This window comes from Oreochromis niloticus, linkage group LG1, assembly GCF_001858045.2.
Source record: "Oreochromis niloticus isolate F11D_XX linkage group LG1, O_niloticus_UMD_NMBU, whole genome shotgun sequence".
NCBI lineage: Eukaryota > Metazoa > Chordata > Actinopteri > Cichliformes > Cichlidae > Oreochromis > Oreochromis niloticus.
Window position 1 is genome coordinate 28691490 of NC_031965.2, and position 22715 is coordinate 28714204.

Here is a 22715-nt window from a genome sequence, read left to right on the forward strand (position 1 = left end):
GGCTGCTTAAGTCTGACTCACATTTTTAGCAATAAGAACTGGTGACTCTAGTTTCTTTGGCGTTATACATATTTTATAGTAAAGACGGACTCCTGTTTGTTAGTAGCTCATGGAGATTTAGAAAAAAATGAAGGTTATACAGGTTTGTTAAAACAGAGGCTTTCAGGTTGAGATACAGTGTTTTATACTTTAATTGTTGTGGCAATGTGGTTCATTTTGGAACTTTTCCAGACTAACAATTTATCTGTCACTTAAAAGCTTTCAATCCACATTTGTTACAGGTAAACATTACTGTGTGTGTGTGTGTGTGTGACCCCTCCAGCATGTTCTCATCCCACGGTACGAATGCTGATGCATCAGATTGGGCTGCTTGTATCACAGTGAATTCGTTTAAACTGTTTAATACTTGCAGCAACATGTGTACATATATTCTAGATGTTTCTAGAAACACAACTTCATATATTTTTGAAGATGACAAAGCCTGTGCAAATGAAGCCTCTAACCTTGAGGATCTATCTTCCAAAACTACTTGTCATGCAGGTTGACATCCAAGACAGACTCATATACCTGGATGTTTCCTACACGCCGATTCAATTTGAAGTTTTATTGATTCAATTTGTCCGTCTGAGCAAGAAAAGACAAAACCTAGTAAAAAGAAAATTAAAATAACAATATTAATAATACAACAGCAAAGATTCAGAAGCTGGAAATACCAACAGTTTATTTTCTACTTTTTGTGACTACAGAAATGTTGAAACATTTGAACACTGAAAAAAGCTGAATGACATCATCACTTGCTTCTCAATTTTCTTTCTTTTTTATCATTTGCTTAGCAATCACAACAGATGATATTGCACGGCACTGAGAAAGCAGTAGCAAAGCCTGGGAAACAGCAATGACAAATCAAGTCATGAGACGTGGAGTTTTACATCTGAGAGTAACACCGACAGTATTGCCTCTCTGGCATACACACACGCACGCGCGCACACACACACACACACAAACACGCACACACACACACACACTGACACGCAGACTAAAAACTGAAGAAGCACTGTGAGTTGATAAGGAGGTCAAAAGAAAGAGATTGAGTCTGACAAGAGCACAAAGCTGACAAGAGCAAGGAGATTTCATTTTGAAATGCAAGTGCAAAATGAACTTCTACTGTAATTTATTCCTAAATGTCTATGACAACAAATATGCTTGTTTATCAAAACCCTTCAAGCATCTTTGTATATGAATAGCTGGAGGACACCCCTCTGCGGGTGGGAAACTAGTTCCCCAGCGTAAGAGATCCAGATGATTGTCTTAGGTGCTGCAGTATTATTATGAGACTTGTAGCCAAGCTACCCATCATATGGGAACTCCTTATGGGCAAAACAAATAATAAGAGATGAATTAGGAAACAGGAAAACATAGGTCCACGCTGCATTATCCTTTTGTTCAATATACAGGGCTTTTTATGTAAAATTAAAGCACCTGTACTTATTCATTCAAGACACAATGAATGCATAACATCCTGATGTAATCTGTCATGGACATTTTGGTGATGACCCCTTAGTCCGTGGAGACTCTGTGCTGTCTGAACATGACAGAGAGGAAACAGTACTAACAGTGGGGCCTCTGATACCCAGAGACCTACTGTTTTAAAATGTACCAGTCAGCCACACACATGCATACACATCAGCAAAAAGCTTGACAATATGCAGTACAAACACATTAGACAATGGGCAACGACAGAATCAACGAGATGCATGCAAATGAGCTCACATACAAACTTGCATACTTCAGCAGTACTTGACATTTGAGGTGCACGCTCACATTCACAGACAGAAAAACAGAAGAGCAATCCGAATAATCGTCCCCATACACACTCGCACACGGATTCCTTGGTAAGGTTCTTTGCAGTTTTATTAGACTTTGCTTATAGTCATTACACGAGTACGTACCAAAAGAACAGATACTAGATGGAGCAAGGCGGCGGTGCCACGGCAATAAAAACAGACCCAGCTCCGCGGCACAGCCCCTGGCAGACCGGCTGCCCAGCCTAAACTCCACCTCACTCTGTGTATGAGACAGCAAAGTGAGCAGGGCTTGCAGCCCTCGTTTCAAATGCTTCAGATTGTACATTGAACAGGAGATTCCCCACATGGTAGAGTAAGCTTGCCTACATAGCCCTACGCCTTCTACATTCTATACCCGTGCGAATGGCAAATCAAAACTCAACAAGTCTACCTCACAAATGCCAGTGCTTTTCAACATTATACATATTTTTTTTTTTCCAATTTTTGGTTTGTTTTAAAAATCTTTGGATGTGCAGTAATACCCATAAAATAAGTGTTTTTAAAAAGTCAAAAGAATAGAAAAACACACACACGTACACACTGCTTTTTGCCAGCTGTTCAACAAAGTAGCTCCTGTATAACTTTGTCTGCATTGGCAAATCAACTGTCTTGGTTTCTGGCAGTGTTTAAAACACACATTGAAATGCCGGCTAGGATTTAGCTGAAGAAGAATAAAAACTACTCCTTTGTTATATCTAAGCATGGGAAATAAGGCTGTAACATAAATGGTCTTTTTTGTTTCTTTTCTTTTTTCCAAAAACCTACTATATACAAATCTAGAGTTTCTACAAATGCATAAATTAAAGTAGTGGTTAACCAATACAAAAATGCAATTAAATTAAAATCACAACACAGAAGTAGAGAAAAGGGAAAATATGAACACAATATCACAGCAGTTGGTTTTACCCTGTAAAAGCAATAGTCTACCATCATAATATTGGCATAACCCAGTGTCTGATAAAAAATACGCTTCTCCCTCCATCCCAAAAGTTTCCTACATCAACCCTGAAACTTGTCCTCCATGTCTTGAAACAGAGCACTTCTGCCAAAAAACAAAACAGAACAAAAAACAGCAACTTCAAAATAGATAATCATACAGCTTTTTGAAGTAACAATAACAATTACCACACAAGTGGAGTTCTGCCTAACTCACAGATAGACGTCTCAATGCAGAACTCAAAGGAATTATTACTATGAGGTATTCAGACACATTGGTAAAGACATGCACGGCCAGAGTGCTGGACCTTCCTACACACAGCAGAGAGACAAGCAAGGTTAAGGGAAAGAGGGATGGAGGGATAAAGGGCGGGCAGGGGAGAGGATAAACAAAGACCTTTGGTTTAAACTGTAGAAGTGGACAACAAAAATTCCTTTGGTATGTTTTCATTGCATGGTTGCGCTGGCGAAAGCACCACGGTGTGATTAAAGAAAAAAATCTTCTCATTGTTTCTTCAGTAGTGGCCCTTCTACAGGCTGAGGTATTCACAGAGTCAAAGGTGAGAGGTCAACAGCGGTTTAACACTTTGGTTCAAGCAAGGCACTCGTCCTGGGAGTTTTAGAAAGATTGCAACACGTCTGCTTCTACTTTCAGGAACATGTCTGCCTATAGTTGAGTCATCAACTCTGCCCATGGCTATGTCAGGTTGTCTGCCTGTTGTAAGGTGAAGATGTCTGACCTATTTGTTGGATCAATATTATCAGCCTATAGATACACACTAACAGGCAGGCCAGGTGGAAATAAAGCTGCAACACTGAGAGCTCTGGTGGGGTAAGGCTTCAGATGCAAATTTAAAATCATTAATGAACCAAACTAAAAGCCTTTTCTGTCAACAAAGTGGTAGACAGTAATGTGTTTCTGTTATGAACATCCACTGATCACATTACTAATAAGGTAGTTGTACCCCACAGGCACCTGCATGGCTGATTGTGTGTATCTAAGGCTAGTTCAGCACATCTGCCTATAGCTACATCAGTATGACTATCTATGGAGCTGTAATCAGAGCACAGATGAAGCAAGAGCACGCATAGCGGGGGTGCATGGGTTGAGTGCAGGTGGGAGGGGGAGAAAGAGGAGGAGAAAGGAGAAGGGAAAAAGAGACAGGAGATAGGGGGGAGGGGACACATACATCACATCTTTGAACACCACTCATAGAGGCCGTGCAATGAGAAAAAATCTTTGGTTATCTTTGGTATCATCAAAGTGATAAAAATCACGTATGGAACTTGAGTGAGGTAGCATCTTTGGTTCACACTATAAAACATCAGCAGGTCTTGACACATTTTTTTTTTGGTTTCTTGTCGTCTTTTTGGTTTTTCTCTCAGAGATAAAGAAGAAGCAGCTCTCTCTTGCCTCTCCTTCAGCGCTTGTTCTGATGAATGTAGAGCTGCTAACCCTGGCCATGAGGAGGATGACGGCAAGGGGCCAGCGTAATATATCTAATGCTATGCTGCCCTGGGCCAGCCCTGTGTAGTGCTTTCCTCCTAGTGCTGAAATGCATAGCTTACTAGGAGAGCTGAGGCAGGGAGGGGAGGGAGTGCAGGGTGGATTGGCAGCAGGCAGGGAGCGGGGGTGCTTTCGTATTCAGGTGACAAGCTGACATTGCTGTGTAAGCGCCTGAAAGTGATTTGATCATTGATATCATCTCCTCCGCCCAACATCTTTGATGAGGAGATAAAATCAAATACATATGAAGTGCTTATTAAAAAGCACCACCAGAGGCTGTCTGTCTCCCTCACACAGTGTCAAAACCACACATAGATCCAGTAGCTTGTGTTTTACATAGAAAACTGAAGAGATTTGTCTTTGACAGGTGCTGGATTTTGAACACATAAAGTAGAACTAAACCTGCTGGCATTAGCTAAGCAGATTAGAAGGATTAGATGTAGCTGTAATGACTAACCTTAACATTGAGTACAATGATCATAATTCAGGAGAGTGTCTGCGAAGTTAAAAGTGGTATAGTCTATTTCTTTCCAAGAAGGCATCTATAAGGCAAATATCAATAGTTAATTTTTAGGGTTATACCATAGAGTATTTCCGTTTGCAGGGAGCAAATATTTAAACATGACTCAAAATGTTCTATGGAGAAGGAGAAGTATGATTTCCTTCTTCGTGGAGCACACTAACAGTCTGTCTCAGGAGGTAAGGGAGGAAAACAGGTAAAAAATACTTTTATCAACTACAAAATATATTCTTTGGTCAAATTACTTCATAGGATGTTCTTAAGTGGTTTGATTTCTAAACTGCAAAAGAGGCTTCAAGGTGTAGAAGGCTTTGGTTTTTCTTTTTTGAATTATTCAATGCCTCAGCATGTTGGAAGAAAGCACTACCGTGTGGGTTGAGGTTAGGCATTTTTTTCTATTTGGTTTGGTTTAGGGTTGGACCTTTTGGTTTTAGGGTTAGCAGTCTACGCATGGACATTTCCCTGTCTGTCTGGAATGCTTGATAGAAAGACAGACAGTTGGACAAACAGTCAGACAGTCCGCTCCACTGATCCGAACAAGGTTGCACAACAATCCAGTCTCTCCTGCGGGATTTTTTTTTCTTTAAAGTTGATTGGCCAATCCCACTGGAGCTCCACATTCTGGCTGTTTTCGAGGCCATGGACAACTGCAGATCAGACTGCCAAGAGGCTGATTAAACCTCTGTTTAGGGACCCATCATCAAAACCAACCAATCAGATTAAAGATAACAGTGGCGAATGATAGATTCATACTGGGTGGGGAGGTGAGGGGAGGGTGTAATAAAGCTAGAGACCAGTGACAGCGAGTGTGTGTGTGTGAGGGGGAGTAAAACTATAGTCTTTTTGCAGTATGTTACACATAAATGTGTTGCTAAAACAAACATTGTAAAGCAGGTCAAAGGAGAAGTCTTTGGTTTGTTTTTTCATCTTTGGATACTATAAATATCAATATAGTACAGGTTTAAGGGCAAAACGTTGCTTCAAGGTCTTTTTTAAGTTTTCTTTGTTTCTCTTAAGTTTTAAAGCTTTTCCACCGAGGTTGAGTCAGTCCATGAGTTGGTCAAATCAGTCCTTCTTCAGGCTTTGGTGCAGGCGTTGGGGCCAGAGTTGGCTGAGTGACCAGAGCCGTCATCCACCCACTTATCTAGGCTCCGGCGGCGTGCGTTCATAAAGAAGTTGCTGACTGTAGCCAGCTCGAGGCCCAGCTGCTGAGCAATGGTGAGTTGCAGCTCTTTGGATGGACGCTTGTTCTCTTTGAAGATGGCATGGAGTGTCCGCCGCTGCACATCTGTGAACACAAGCCGGGGCTTCTTGGTCACATTTCCCCGCTCGCTTCTGCCGTGGTCCTGTTCCTTACGCTTACATGCTGTGGAGATTTCAGCAAAGAGACATACAGAAAGAGAGAGGGGATTTGTGAGAGAGGGCAGAAGACAGAAAAACAAGAATCACAACTTATCCTGGGATTTTAAAAAGTCCTGAGTAAAGAGTGTGGCCTGAACCATGAATTGGTTCATTTCCACAATATTAGGCTGGAGGAGGCAGGTTGTAGGTTTCCACTCTAACTCTGCAAACTCCTCAGTGATGATGACAAGTAATTTTAATACTAAAATATTGTTGTATCTTCATAAAAAGTAAAACAGAGCTTTTGTATGTGACAATTTATATTTTTCCCTTTTGTATCCTGATTGTCAAGACCTGAGAAAACAGTGTTCAAAATACAAAAATTACATATTCTGATAACATAGGATTAGGGTCAGGGGTACTTAATCCTCTAGGGACTAAATGTGCTAAACTAATGTGATTATCTAAAGCCAATCCAAGCCTCTTTACTGTGTAACGTTATACAGAAGTCAATTTGGATCTACTCTGATATGGACTTTTCAGGTTCTATGGATACACATGCAGTTGAAATTTGTTTTAAGTGATGCCAACATGAAGAATATTCAGTTGTATCAAGAACCAAATTATACACAAGTTCTTATTTGCATATCTCTTTAATTTCCTATAATTCCAAGAAACATATATTTTTGTTGTGTTTCATGCTAGCTCTAATAAAATATTGGCCTTCAATGTAAACGATGCACAGCCTGATTTGAAAGCTTCCTTATGTTTGATGTAGCTTGTGTGTGGTTTGAGTTTGGTGAAATCAAGTAAACTCTCTTTGCTGGTCTAAGCACATTTTTGGATACTATTTCATATTTCACATTTTTGGATACTAAACCAGTAGAACTGGTAATTGAAAGGTTTTATCAACACCACATTTGTCACAGACACATTTCTATTACGGTTTTTGCATCATTTACTCTGAAAGAATCACACAACAGCCTGATTGTTGGAAGTAGTGCAGAGTATGAATGTGAGTGTGAATGAATAGTGGCATTGTAAAGCGCTTTAGGTGCCTTGAAAAGTGCTATATAAATCCAATCCATTATTATTATTATTATTATTGTTTTTGTCAAAACTCCTCATTTCAGATTTTTTAAAAAGGTACATGGGATATAATAGCAAAATTAGACTCTTAGAACCAGACAGACCCTCTTTTGGTTCAGGGACCAAAGGTTTCGTGGGTCCAGAAGAAGAGCAATCAGCAGGAAGCATGCCAGAACAATGAGCGCTGTCCACGGTGCTGAAAGCAATGTCCCCCCGCAGGTGACGTAGATAAATAAAGAAAATGGCCTGGAGATGATTTTATACTGGAAAAACAAAAACTTGGGAATCCATCTGATAAAAAGTCAAACTTCAGTTAATCTGAACTCTTTGCTATATGACTACAGTTTTCTTTATTAACACCCCAAGCTCCAGTCATTTAAACAGAGAGTGAGGTGAGACCAGGAGGGGGCAGACGCGGGCTGCTAAGGTGAGACCAAATATGGGCTCACTGGGGAAATTAATGAACAACACATCACAACCACAAAACAATTCTCCGACCAGCACCGATTAATTTTGCAAAGTGCACGGAGTAAACAAACGCATTTCATGAGACAACCCGAGACAACGTGCTGAAAACTTCGATCAGCCAAATTTAGACACCTTTTTTGAAAAAAAAAAAAGGGGATATGTAGAGGAGAACAACAACAGTGAGTGTTTCCCTACACTAATAAACTAATAAAATGACTTCCCGTTCTATACTGTAGTAAAGCACTACATATTGTCGTTAAACTCTACTTTATTCCTCTTGTTGTCCTTAGTTTTGATGTATTACCTCCAAATGAAAGCTTAAGTAACACTATGCGGTATAGGGACGATACTTTAAAAAACGATTAGAATTATAAAATCAAAAGAGGACACCCCCCCTGAGATCTCACATGATACATGATTTCTAATTTCAAGCACTTTCTTCAGCATGTGCTAAAGTACAGCGAAGCAGCCTGTTGGCATGACCATAAAGTGGAGTGGGCCTATAATTGTGAGTATGAGCAGCCGGGTGTCTCCAGTACTGGTAAATATTAACAGAGGGCCGGAGCTCCTCGTGTAAGGGTTGCAATAAATCAGCACGAGTGAAGGCCACTCAGACAGCAGGAGCCAGCACAGAGGAGCCCGACCCCGGCACGGGAGGCCCGCGAAGACGGGGAGCTTTCCCAGGACCGATGGGAACATAACAACGGCCTCGTTATCGGGCTAATCACACACACACACACACACACACACACACACACACACACACACACACCACACACACACACACACACACACACACACACACACAGCTGCTGCTCCCGGCTAATCATTACAAACACGAGATAACTCCACACACTGAAACAGACTGCACACACAGCGTGTACTGACACGATGTGACGAAAGCCCCGCGTTTCATAACCGTACAGAGAACAACAAACAGACATCTGAGCTGAAAACGTAGCGAAGATTCAGCCTACCGTGTATTTATTTCAAGAATCTACATCGCGATTAAGTGGATGTAGATAATTATTCACCAAGAATAATAAAAAGAAAAGAAAAGAAAGAAAGAAAACACAACCAACATCAAGAAAGGTCTATGCAATCACCGCTTCTTTGCACAAAAAAAAAAAAAAAAAAGCTGTAATGAATTCCTAACTAATGCGCTGTCTGGAGTGGGTTCTCTCCTCACTTTTATATTCCATTGTATTCTATTTTATTCTATTCTATTCTACACAGGCAAATATTCAGATGGGTAATTGAATACGTGGGAAAACGAGAGAAGGCCCAAGATTAATTTCAGAAGCCTAAAATCAATGAACAGATCAAATCTACCTCAGCACAAGATCACATATCCAGTTCACACAGGAACGAACGGATCAATAAAATGGCGCTCAGACTATTTTATTCTGAATTTATTTAATTTTTAACTCTATTTTTTTCCGTTTCTCCATTATCCAACTTCTTTATCTGACATGTTCTAAATAAAGCTCGCAACTGATATTTTGGTACTTTTTTTTGCCAACCCACCCACAATAATAAAAGAAAATCAACAAAAACAAGAGTTTATACAATTTACATATGTTTCTTTTTAAGTTAGGTAACATCGACAAAGAAAAATACAACAATAACTGAAGCAGGCCTGTTAAATTTTCCCTGCAGAGACTGTATGAACATCCATTTCTCTGAAAAATAAAATCAGAGCTTTAACGATACAAGTCAATATGCTGCTGGTCTGAGTTTAGTTTTAATTATATGCTCATTCCACTAATGACAGACTGTTGATGCAAATGCAATATCAAATATGTGTGCTTCAAATATGTGTGTGCGCGCGTGTGTTTTACTCATTTTCCACTGATAAAATCTCATCTTCAAAACACACACACACACACACACACACACATCAGTAGCAGCAGATGGGAAAACTGAAAAATAATCAATTGTGATTACACTGGTGTGCACACGCGCGAGCATACACGTGCACAAAAGCGCGCACTTTCCACCGTGTAGCCTCACTTTTCAAAAAGCACAAAAGCCCCATTTGTAGGTCATTGATCGGGCCTATAAACGTAAAAAAATCTATTGGGTCTATGTGAACGCGCACGTGCTATTTGGGCCTCGCTGGGCGCCTTAATTGACTCGTGCGTACCACAGGGACAAATTAATACAGAGGTCTACCAGTTAATTAGAGAAACCTCAGTCAAGTCAGGGTTTGTTCACCAGCTAAACACGAACACGTGCTCTTTTCAGTTCTTTTCTGCTGAGGAACTGAAGTCTCTAATTTTGCCAGAGAGAGTACCAAACCTCTTTACACCAACTAAATAATGCATGACTCCGGCGTCGCTTTGATTCGGTTTATGACAAACTCCCAGAAACACGTGCACACACACTCTGTGTTTACATCAAGGGCAACTCCAAAAAAAGGAGCTGATCGGTTGCATCTACACCAAAATAAACACGTTCCTAACGATTTCTGGGAGAAGGATCAGTTTACGCACACAGTCCAGCGGTCGATATTTTGAGGTAAAATGACATGAGTACTTGTTCCACACAAGCCCCAAAATCAGTGTAGAGACAGAAAAGGGATGCGTATTGATGTCAGGCCAGTCTCTGCACGGTCTTCAGCTCAGTGAAGTTTGTTTTCGGCTCTAATTCATCCTGTTGTTTATCTGACTGTATGTTGAATTTAACCACTCAACATAAATCTACGTTTAAAAAATATATAAGGCCATATCTATAGTAATCAGAGCTGACTTTTACCGATTCCTTCCTAAATCTGATATCATTTGACTTCCAGCATCTGGAGGCAAGCAGAGAGATTACAAGTTATACATATCTTTTAAAGACCTATCCAGCACAGAAAAAACGCCAGTCCTGAATGTGACTCTTATGTGCATTTGAATGTCTTACAGTTGGTTTGCTATATTTTTTTCCAGTATAGAAAAAAACAAACTACAAGCCCAGTTTCAATTCCTCTCTCCATTGCTCAGCACAAGGTAACATTCAGCGCCAGTGACCTTCTGTGCCGATTACAGCCATTTGCCGATCGTTTATTTTTCTTTGGAAATCAATGAAAAGATGAAAGCAAAAATGGGGCTTTACCGAGGCTTCGCTCACCTGCGAGCCTGAGCGCACTCATGCGTTGGAACTCAGGCTCCTGCAGCCATTTCCACATGCGACGGAAGGTCTCTCTGCCGGACTTAAGCTTGGACCAGGGTTTGGGGTTTCGCAGCAAGTCGGACAGGGTCCCTTGGGACCTGCACAGGACCCGCTGGGCAAAGATGGCCTGAGGGATGCTGTAGCGCTTCAGCTCTGTGGTGATCCTCTGCGCCACCTCTTTGGTATTCACCTCCTCCATCTGTCCCCCAGAAACACCACCCCCTCCACCGCCGCCCCCTTGCTGCCCGGGCCCGGAGGCCTGCTCCCGGCTGTTCCCCAGCACTTGGCCGTGGCCCTGCGCGCCTAGGTGGGCGTGCGGATGGTGATGGAGGCCGTTGATTTGTACCATACCAGCTGAGGAGCTCATGTGCTGCTCCGCATGTCTGCTGAGCATGGCCGGATGGTGAGCCTCGAACCCGCTCGGGGTGAGCATCTTCTCACCAGGCATAGCGGCACCAGGATGAGCGTAGGGGGGGATGCCAGCCTGGGACGTGTGTATGCTGGCCAGACCGGAACCGGATAACGGGGAGAGGCTCTGGCCCATGCACGGATCCTTGTGATGATATGCGGGATATAGACTGTTCATAGGCGCCAGACTCCGGTCCTCTCGCATCAGCGTGAAACTGCCGCTGACATTTCCGGGGATCCTCTGGTGCGGGTGCGGGTGAGGATGATGTGGATGGTGGTGGTGATGATGGGGAGGAAACTTGTCGGACACGGTGGAGATGGGGGGTAAGGGCTGCAGAGGGGTTAGGGTAGTGTAAGTGCTGCTCGCGCTCATGCCAGGGGGGGCTTCACACATGCTGATGGCTGGATGCAGGTGTCCAGAGTGGCTGGGGTGATAGTCTCCGGTGTCGAGCAGGGTCGCCATGCCCATAGCACGGTGGCTTAAACCCCTGGGGCTCGGACGGGAATGTGGACTGTGGCCACTCAGCAGCTCTCCGTGACCGGACACGGACTCATGGCTCACTCCGTGCAGGTCGCCAATATTCTCCATCGACAGCTGTGCGTTCATGATCCGGGCAGCGCTGTGGACAAACCATCTATCTGACCTACCCCAGTTAGCTGATGTCCAGAAGTCCTCACGTCCAGTAAAAGTTCAAATTTCTTTTGTTGTTGTTTTTTTCTTGCAGTAGCCTCCTTTGCTATTGCCTCTTCTCTGTCCTTACATTCACCTATTTCATTATTCCCCTACCTCGCACGCTGTTTTGCAGAATGAAAACTCCTCTTCCGAATCCCCCTTTGCTTGATATTTTTAAAAAACAATTACTCTCTTAATTTTCTGATTCTCTTTATAATTCAAGCCCCCCCACCACCAACCAACTGTCCTTGCGCTCCGGTCGGGTGCCGCGCCATCTCTCTAGCAGTGTGTCTCCAGCCCCTGTTCCACCGCAGCACAGCTCACTGTCTACACATGCGCAAAGGGGACACCCATCTCCCCTCGTATTCTCTCTCTCCCTTTCTGTCTGTCTCTCTCTCTCTCTTTCAGGCACACGCGTACACACACCGCCCCATTCTCTGACGTCAGGTACCTTATTAAGGAAGGGTGGTATGAAAAGCTGCTCACAGCTATTAGAAATATTCAGGACCGTTTAGCTTTTGCTGAAAATGCTAATAATGCTAATAGACAGAGCTCACATTAAAGACCTATGAAATCTGCTCATGGAAGCTGACTGAGTACACAGCTATATCGTTAATTTTTAGCTCTTATTTAGGAAAATGTTAAATTCATTAAGGCTGTAATGAGGCTTCACCTTCAGTCCTCCTTAAACTATTAACCGCAAATGAAGTAAACTTCCGGGTTCATATGGAGTTGATTTTTAACCGGTGAGTCTGGGATCCAAAACCTCCAAAAACCCCAAACAAAACAACAACGACACTTAATTCCTTTCGACGAATCAGAAACGGTCGCCACAGAAATCAAAGCAGGATGAGTTAATTGTTCCCTAAAAGGCTGTCAATAAAGTCACAGCCTGTATATATTCATAAGCATCAAATACATCCATTCTTTTATCATTATTAGTCAGCTGCCCCAACCCGCCCCCACAACCGTGCTAAATATGTGGCGGTTTAACCAAACGAAGAAGACCGTAGTACCTTCTCTTTTGATAGAAAAAGATGAGCAGATGTGTCTATTGTTCAACTATTAGGCTTAACGAACCAAGCCCAGCATGTGTGCATGAGTGTGCATGTGTGAGTGTGTGTGGGGCATATTTAATCCTTGTGCTTTAGAACTATTTGAGGATAGAGTATAGCCATTAAACGGTGATAATAAAAATACAACACCCACATGTTATTTAGTCAATTAAGAACATTTGTTTTTTATTTGCAGAAACTTCTCACAAATTTACACACGCATACACACACGTGCGCAATCACGGCAGGTGTGTACAGTCCAGTTCCACCGATGAAAATCACGTGCTGACACATAACATGACTACGTGTCCCTGTGTTGTTGTTGATGTTGTGGTGCACTTTGCATCAGTGTCCAACCTCCTCAAACCTGCAGCCTGACAAGAACCCGCCCCCGCTTACATTTAAGTTACACGTCAAGGGCCGTTTAGCCTAATAGAGCGGTAGCGCAGGGCGTCCTCAGCCGGCCGAGGTGACAGCTTGCAGCGGTCAGTGTCCTTCTGGACCCCCTGCTGAATGAGGGACATGTCAAAGGTGACGCTTCAAGACTCCCAAAGCCAACATCTGCGGGGGGACAGATTAACCTTTCAGACTTTTCCCTGTTATGGACCTGCTAGGGGCCCCGCATCTGTCAGGGCCCCCACAATAGACCCTGCGCTCGGTTGAACGAGTTAAATAAAAGAAAAGAAAGAAAGAAAGAGAGAGAAGTTAAACTGCCTCTGATGTGAAGTCAATGTCAACGGCGTGTGTGTGACGTGTGTCGAGACAAAAGGACACTAATTCCTCGAAGTGTGGCTGTCCAACCGTGCAGACCTGCGGACATAATAGACTTTGGAGGGAGGAAAATAGAGCTGACGACAGGAAAACAAAAAACACTAAATAAAATTATGTTAATTTAATAATAGCACCAGCTTATTCCACACTGATGCATCTAGTTTTCTTTCAAGCAGAATTTATTCTAATTTATTTTGATCAAAATTTTAAGTACAATTTATTCTGTAAACTAAAAACTAGATTTCTCCCAATAAAACTTTTGATATTTTCGCGTCTGTTTTTATTTTTGCTGCGCTCTCCTCGCACAAGCAAACGAGATCCAGCAGGGCTAAGGTTTGGCCTTACTTGGAAGCAACCCTCATCTACACATTCTCATACGGATCGATAGGCTTCTGCCATGTCTGCACGACCTGAGCTGTGTGTTTATGTGTGTTGGCTCTCTGTGGCCATTGTGCCGAGATAGGCCAAACCTTACGAGGCTGTGACATTTGCTTTGCAGAGAATATAAGGGACACGGTTTTCTGAGCACTTCTGAAAGAGGATACATTTCAAGCGGAATTCAATTCAATTAGCACAAAAGAAACAGAAGCAGAGACCAAAGTGTGCCACAGATCCATACATGCGCGGATAAAGAAATACCGGCGAGTTGGAGGGAAAAAATATTATATTGATCAAGTCTTATGAAATAGTGTGCGCCAAGGAAAACTTGGTCCAGAGAATGGGCACTGAAAGTGCAAATTGTAGGTTTCACACTGATTATTAATCAGGGGCATAATTCCCATGAAGCCCCACAGCAGCATATCCGAGCAGCAACAATATAATGTCTGGCAGAGAGGACGGTGGATCAATATTTCAGCAGCTCTGCAAAATGACACAGCGTTGCAAGCTTTATAGATGCTCAAAATGACAATTACGGCTTGTTTAAGAATAAGCCTTTGCTAAATGGCATCTGGTGGAACTTAACTTTTATAAATGAGCCTACTTGATTTTGAGCAGTATGGTCATTGACCCTTTGCAATATAACGTCGCATACATTCGGAAACTGAATTATCCTTTTGAAAATAAATCACATCGCTTTTGTTTTATAGGTTTGAACCCATGAATTAATTTTACTGCTTCACCTCTAAAATCCCGAGATCCATAAATGGGTCCTCCTCTACATTTAGATATTTTTTTTATTTGAATCCGGAATTTAACAGAGGGCAATATATTAAAGCCTAAATATCTGAAAACATATGAACAGATTGCTCCCTTTTTAAAAAAAGAAAATGTGCATTGCAGCGTTGATGGCTGTCCTTTAGAGCAAATTTAAAGCACAGGCCTTGAAAACACACCACAGCGCGCCAATCAATACTGAATAAAATTATAATTCCTGGAGGGACTCAGGCTAAGGCCTACGATTTGTTATAATAAACCAACCTAAAAATGTACGAATTTTTTTTGCGTAATTTGTTTGTGGGATTTTAGACAGGCGGTAATTATTTTCTGTTTGAATAATGTGATTATTTAAATGAGCAACCGGGTTATTTAAAAAACAAACAAACAAGAACAAAAAACAAACGCAATCTTATGGAAAATTGAAATAGTATTAAAGGTGTAGAAATTACGTTAGTTTAAGGCAGTAGGCCAGCTTTATTCTGAGGTTGAAAAGAAAAATAATAATTAAAATAAAAACAGGTCACATGAATAACATAATACAGCCTGGTAGCAAATGGTAAACTTAGATGAAATGAAGCTAAAGCTAAACTAAAGCGATCTAATGATTTAAAGATCTTTGAAGATCATTTTAAGAAGTTTTTGTTTAAAGTTTTTTCTTTTCTTCCCCCCCCAATAACCAGAATTTTGGAATACACACGCCTTGAGGCTGTGATGTAAAATGGCTTAAAATTTCACCCCAGAGATTAAGGAATTTACTTTTTATTTCCCCACCTACTTATTAAAAATGCCATCATGGCCGAGCAGCAGATGCCGGACCTGCTGCCTTGCTCAGGGGTAACTCAACTGCCTCTTGTGTTATTCCGCGTCACTTGCTCTGATTCGTGCACTCATGTGAAATTAACAAGGCATCACTTTACATTAAGGTGCCCATATGCCGCCCAATTACTCCCTGTAACTTTGGTAAGACTCCAATTATGACAACAAAACCGTGTCAACGATAGCCAAACCAACCCCACTAAATGTGCGCTTCAAATCCAAATGACCTCGTACACAAAAAGGCTGTGTGGCTTTTGGAGGTGACAATAACGAGTTTAGAGAAATTGAAAAACGTCTTCCAAATTTCTGAAATAAATAAATGTAATAAAAACAAAAAACAAAAAACTGCTTATTGCCGTATTTTGTAGCCACAATCTCTCAGCTTTTCCTTTTAACTATTTTAGTTGATCCTAATTATGGTTTTCTGTACTAACAGCGAACCTGCAAATAGTGTCTTGTATTATTTGCAGTTAACACGTATAAAAGTAGCTCATGAGTAAACAGACTATACAAAGCTGCAGAATACACATTGGCACACTATGTCCTAAATATTTCTATATACTGCAATTTGAACAAAAATCTAAACTATTGTCTTCATGTAGATGTATCTGCTGATTTAGAACATTTATAATTTGGGGTTTAATAACTAAGGATTTTATTATTATTAATATCTGCAGCACTGCGTCAGATTTGGATAAAATCTATGCATTTTATCCATGCGTTAACAACAGGAGTGTGGGTATATTTTTCAGTAAGAGATTTGACAGCATGCTGGCCAGCTTAACTATCTTTACAGGTGCATCATTACCATCGCATCTAAATGATCAATTACTCTTTAGAAATTCAAATTAATGCGAACTGTGTGTGCAACCAAAAACGCCTGAATTCTGAAATATATATGTGTCGGTGGGAACATTGCCTCACGAACTCGTAACTATTGGGACTTATTTTCTGATGTTTTAGATAAAATGAAAATTTGAGAAACGAATTCGAATTTCAAGCAGTTTCAGTTAATTATGAAGCAAGCCGGTAATATTGGCCACGCAGTGCGGAAATTGTATTATTTTAAGTACAGTTAAACCAACATTTAACTAGGAAAAGACCATTTTAAGTGATGCCCTTGTGTAGATACTATAGACGGAAATGTGGCGCAGCTGCTTTAAGTTTGTGCTCATATGCGCCAGAGAAACACTCAGCTTGTGTGCGTCAGATTCGGAAAGCACTCTTTTTTTCCGCGTCTCTTCTCAACAGGGTGCCAGTCTTCAAATGTGTGCATTTAAACTCTTCTTCTTCTTCTGCGTCACACATAAACACAGACACGCACACGCACGGCCAACGCACACACACACACTGTAGTTCCAGACTTTACCGCAGGATCCTATTCTGTCATGCATCTTTATCATCCTTCCAGCTTACTGCCTTACAGAAGCGCACAGAACGACAGAGCCTCAACATCAATTTACATAAGCTCTTTAACTCCAACATGCGAGCTGCAAAAAGCAGAGGATGCGCTGGCATCCTCGCGTCTCCTCCATCTATGTCCTTCCCGTCCCTTACTCCCTCAGCCTCCTCCTCCTTCGGCTCTCCAAGCCTCCAGTTTTTCTCCAGTGCTGCCAGAGTCCCAAATCCTGACCGAGGTAAAGATCCTTAGCCGCTGCATGCGCCTCGTTTCCAGTCGCAAATTCTTCTCCCCGTACAAAGCCTCTCTTTTCCTGCAGCGATACCGGGCATCTCCCCGTGCTTTTCTCGATGCAGACGCATTTGAATAGCTGGCCGGTGTTGTTATGGATCCGTGCGCACTGAAAGAGAATCAGTATGCAAATTGTTTCAGTATCAATCGAAAGGTTCGATCCGCCTGAGCGTCAGCCCCTTTGGCACGAGAAGCTCCTTCGCTGCATAAATGTTTATAATGATCCCATATATTAACCCACAGTCAGATGAGAGGACAAACTGCAGTATTATTAAGACGCAGATTAAATATTTTTTCAGGATAAAGAAAGGGAAATTTAAGGAAGCAGACGGAGCCTCCATGACTAAGACTTAAACATATTTTATTTGTGAAATACTCCGACAATAAGTACAATCAGGGTGTATAAGTCCCTCTGAAGCATTTATGGGCTACAATTAATATTCAATCAATATTTATTTTTCTCTTCTCACTTATGCTTATATTTGTGCAAATATATACATATATTTAGAATAAAGAGAGAGAGATTGAAGCATTACAACACAAGTTTAATCTTTGCAATCTCAAAATAAGCAATCACTTGAAATAATCTACTACAAATATGAGCTAACTACTGTTTTACTTTTTTGCCATCACCTGGTTGGACTGAAATATCTTTCTGTGGTCTGTCAGTGCTGTCATGTATGGTTTTCTGTCTCTACTATATTCTAAAATATACTCTAATATTTCACTAAATCTAACCTGCAGGGCAGAACAGCAGTGCTTTGGAAAAAAAACATTATGGAAAAGAAACACATTTGTAACTATGCATTTGAGAGAGAAATTAAAATTGTAAAATAAGTGGGGGGTAAAAATATATGGGCTCTGCAAAGAGGGGAGAAGTGTAGGGAGAGGCAAATAAGAGGGTGGAGTAAAGGTGAAGACTTGAGTGGATCTATGAATTCAGGTAATCAAGAGCAGGAGAGGGATGATGAAGGAAAAGAGAGGAAGGGCACTAAAAGGTGAAAGGAAAGGCTATGGTGAGGGCAGAGAGAAGGAGAGTGTGGTCAGGAGGAGATAAAGCATAGAGTCCGTTATCCATCTGTCCCAGGGTTAGAGTTTGGCCAGCTGAGGGGGTCAGGGGTGAAGGGTCAGTGAACCCTGGGCCTGAGGGCCAGTGGTCAGTGCACTGGCAGATACACACCAGAGAGAGGATTATATGGTAAATAAAAAGTGGGTGCGTACCTCCTGAGGTCCTCATACCATTCAGCTCACAGAGAAATTGTATTCTCAAACAAAATACATTTGGATTGTTTCCATTTACTAGATCAGGCAGAAGTCTCCTGTTTATAAGCTTTCTCAAAGAGGTTTTTAGTAACTACGCCCATTACATTATAACGCAAATGAAGACATAAAAAGGTGACTTAATATTTCATTTTTTGTTGACTAACAACTTTACTTCCAGGTCAATTTAATGGCTATTCTGGAGCTTTCAGTTGTATCACATGATCGTCACCAGCAGCTGGAGTCATGTAATATTTCATTGTTTGAATTTTCACTTTTATATGAGCACTTTAAGGAGTCCTTAATACACATTTTCTTGTATGTAAACATCATATAAGTGTTTTATGCTTTGTGCTTTTATTTCACCTTTTAGAAATGTGATCCAAGGCATTCCTTGTGTATTTATATTAACCTTTTCAAAATTAAATAACACGCCATTCTAAACTGTAGACAAAATGGATCTTAATTACTAGTAAGTTTTAAAAGAACATTACATTCACAACAAAGATGCAAAATATGATTTATTTATGAAAGCTAATTAGTTCCTGTGATTTTATAGAAGTGCAGCAGAAGCAAATGGAGTCTGAAAAGCTCAGAAGTGTAGATCAGTGTTTAAACTTTAATAATGCTTTGAACAGGAGTGTCCCTCCTGATCCGTTAAGATCCTCTCAGCCACTTACACTATCGGAAGTGCTATATTTAATAACTAAGCTCCACCTGTTAAAAGCAATGTGTGTGCAGCACACAGTGTGTGCAGATTTAACAAGGTGCTCAGTGGTTGGGTCAAGGATTGCTGTCTTTTACTTTTGTCTGAAAATCTATACCTTGGAAAGGGGGAGGATTATATATTTCATGTCAACAACAGACTGTCCTTTTCTTTGTGTGTGTGCGTGTGTGTGTTTGGCTGCGAGTGGCTTACCGTTGTGCACAATAGGTTTCTGATGGCATGTGTACATCTATGTGAGGCAGGAAGAAACTGACTTCATTTTAGAGGATGTGTGCTTTGAACTTTTATATAGAAACTTCTTTATGCCAACTGTAAGCTTGTGGTTTTTATCAAATGTTGTCTAAAGAGAGAAATATAGCAGTTCCTCAATAAAAACAGTAGTCAGTTGCAGAAAAAGAAAACAACTTCCCTGGAGCAGATTACCAGTGTTAATGTTAATATTAGGCCAGTCAGAGCCATACTAATCTAGTATGGATATTTATCACAATTTAAAAATCACATGTCTGGAATGAAATGAATATGTTTTTTTTTTTATAAATAAAATCTTAGATAACTTTTGAATGACAGGGGATTAATTTTTCAATTTGGCTTTCCATGGACCTACAATAGCCATCACAATGCTTCAATTCACAGCCTTCATAGAAATATTGAATTAATACCTTTTTCAACATGAAATTCGAGGCCAAGACTACAGTGATTCCAGCAGCGTTTCTCATTATTTTTCAGTCCTCTTGTTGACCTTTTTTTCCCCTTTTTATATTATTATTTGTCCTCTTTGCCCAGTAGCAGATTTTGAGTATTTATTTTAAAGTGCCTGAGTGTCATAAAGAAACACGATATTTTTCAGATTTTACCGTTCAGGTGAATCATTAACTTGCACAGAAGTTCAGTGTGTTGAGCTCACTCTGACTGCTCGCAGGCATGTTGCTTCCATGTCCTCCAGAGTCAGTGCAAATAAATGTTTGAGGATGAAATCAGGTTAGTTAGTTTGTACATATATCTTGAGCAAAGCATAATTATAGATGAACTGTAATTATGTCCCTGAATATCTGGATATGTAAGTTTGGGGGTTTATTTGAGAGAGGAGGGTGGGGGTGGGAGGAGACTGGTGAGATTAGTAGGGAAAGCGTGGACAATGATAGCTGCATCTAAAAGAGGATTACACAGGTTCATCCTGTCATCATGTACCTACCATTATGGGATTATGAAGGCCACTTCCACCTACTCCATTCAACACTGCAATAATGAAGGGTGAAGCCTTCAGAATAGCTCCACACTTGTACAGGTTCAAAACATCAACAAGAAAGGGAACAAAGGCGGTCATGTCCATGTCAGCAGTGCAACTTTGAGGTTTATCACATGTTTGGATCGCAGTGCTTAATCCAAGTGTTTGCTCTACATAGGTCACAGCCAAGATGGTGTGAGCAAAGAGATGTAACACTGGAGACAGAAAACACAATTTAAACCCAGACAGGCCCACAAACACATGCAGACAAGTTGAAGCCTGTTACACAACTAAAATGATATTTATGAGTGTTAGGCACACACAAAAGATGAGCAAATGTGTGAATGAATGGAGCTATAATTGCCCACTATACTCACATGCATACAACCACCCTCTGTATAACAGTGAATACTGATTTGGCACAGTCTCTCATGATATCTATTGTTCATTAGTCATTGTTATCCCGCTTTGATGTAGCTGTAATGGGCTTTCGATGTGTAGACCGGCTCCATAAAGACTCCTGTTTAGTAACGGCTACAGTTTAAATGCTCTTAATGTGCTGCTGAGGTGTGGGGAGGGGCCAGGAGCTGTAAATCACAGAGAAATGTGGGGGGGCAGACAAGGTTGGGGCTGGGGAGAAGAGGGGTGGAGGTGAAGAAAGGAGCGATTGGAGAGGAGAGAAAAGAAGAGACGAAAGGAGGGGAGGGAGGAGTGGAGGTTCAGGGACGAGTGTTTGGAATCTGTGTGTGTGCATTCTGACGAGCAGAGAGAACCTCCCTCGAAACTGCAGACGTGTTTACACAGCACAGGTTCACACAGTCACACACAGTCTCTCCCACACACACAAGCACACACAGTTTTCCCCGAGCTCTCACTCCATAGTTAAGGTGTCTCTGTGACACGTGCATGCTTACAGTAAGTTTAGCATTAGGTTCTACAACAGGGGATTGAACTAACGTGTGTGGATGTGTGTGTATGGTCTGTCTTGTTCCCAGTAGGGACAGAGCAAACAGGCAGAGGTAGCTGTCAGCCTCTCCATTGTATTCATCCAATCACTAATCTTTAATGGTTAAATCATTATCCATCCACCACCTTTTCAAAGGGCCAGGCAAACACTACTGGGCTGTCACAAGACAGCACCATCCCTTAATATGTTACTGAACCACACACACAGTCTATGAGAATCACAATTTGCTGATAACACATGTGCCAAAACACACACTAATATAAGCATGTGCATTATGTGTTGTGTAGGTATATGTGTACAATACACAAAGAATCAGTGCTGTTGCCATCTCCAGGTCTGAGGGGCTTCCATCACTCCCAGCAGGATATTCGGGCAAATCTAATTGCAGGTAAATGTACAGTGCTGCTCTCTGTGGCTCCTGTGTGGAAAAGATGGGAGGAGAAGCCCAGCGACATGGTTAGTATTGGTCGGGATGACTGATTGGCCCTGCCCTAACTACATTAGACTGTGGAGAAGTGGCTGGCTCCCATTCCCTCCCCCCTACTCACTGCTGCTCCTCTGCTCCCTCTCAGCCCCTCTGCTCTTTCGGGGATAGCAGCAGAGGTAGTCAGCGGGGCTTTGTGGAGCTACTACGTGGGTCCGCTGGCTGTGACCCATCCCAGCCGTGGATCCCTGCGTATCAACTTCCAATAGAAAGGCCCACGGTTGATTGGAGCCTATTAGCAGCCTGTTGGGCTGGAGGTAGCCCAAGCCCAGTGGAAGGCTCTGCCATCTAAGATCTGATCAGAGGTTATTAGCAGTAAAGAGCCACTGTGGATGAAGGGAGGAGAGACATCATTTACAGGGTCAGAGCTTGGCCGCACAGAGCCGGCTGGGCAGTGCACATACATAGAAAACATGTGCGTGAAGCTACTCACACACAAGACAGTAAAGGGCGACTCATTACTCAGTGAGAGCTCAGGTTTCCAGCGTAGACCTCTCCATTAGACCCCCAGTTAGGGAGAAATGAATGGCTGTAGCTTCTCCGCACTCATAAACCATCCAACCATCCACACCAAGAGAAAATGAGATACAAGTAAAAAAGGAGGGGATCTTAGAGGTATA

General features: G+C 41.7%; 1 protein-coding gene across 2 annotated transcripts; it reads right to left on the minus strand.

Annotated features, from left to right (window-relative positions):
• Positions 1–1057: 1057 nt before the first annotated feature.
• On the minus strand, positions 1058–15502 carry onecut1 (one cut homeobox 1). 2 transcript variants are annotated; one of them, XM_003437722.4, is made up of 2 exons: positions 10820–15502; positions 1058–6173 (listed from the first exon to the last, which is right to left on the minus strand). In XM_003437722.4, the coding sequence occupies exons 1-2, from the start codon at positions 11874–11876 to the stop codon at positions 5884–5886; spliced, it is 1347 nt and encodes a 448-aa protein (XP_003437770.1). In that variant the 5' UTR covers positions 11877–15502; the 3' UTR covers positions 1058–5883. The 2 variants fall into 2 exon arrangements, with proteins under 2 accessions (XP_003437770.1, XP_005447654.1); XM_005447597.3 differs by having other exon boundaries at positions 10805–15502.
• Positions 15503–22715: the final 7213 nt, after the last annotated feature.

Bases quoted from the DNA above. Each gene is read 5' to 3' on its own strand.
- onecut1 (XM_005447597.3), bottom strand. From the start codon at position 11,876: ATGAACGCACAGCTGTCGATGGAGAATATTGGCGACCTGCACGGAGTG. The intron at 6,174-10,804 runs GTAAAGCCCCAT...AAATCTCCACAG, and splicing joins CGCAGGTGAGCGAAGCCTCG to CATGTAAGCGTAAGGAACAG.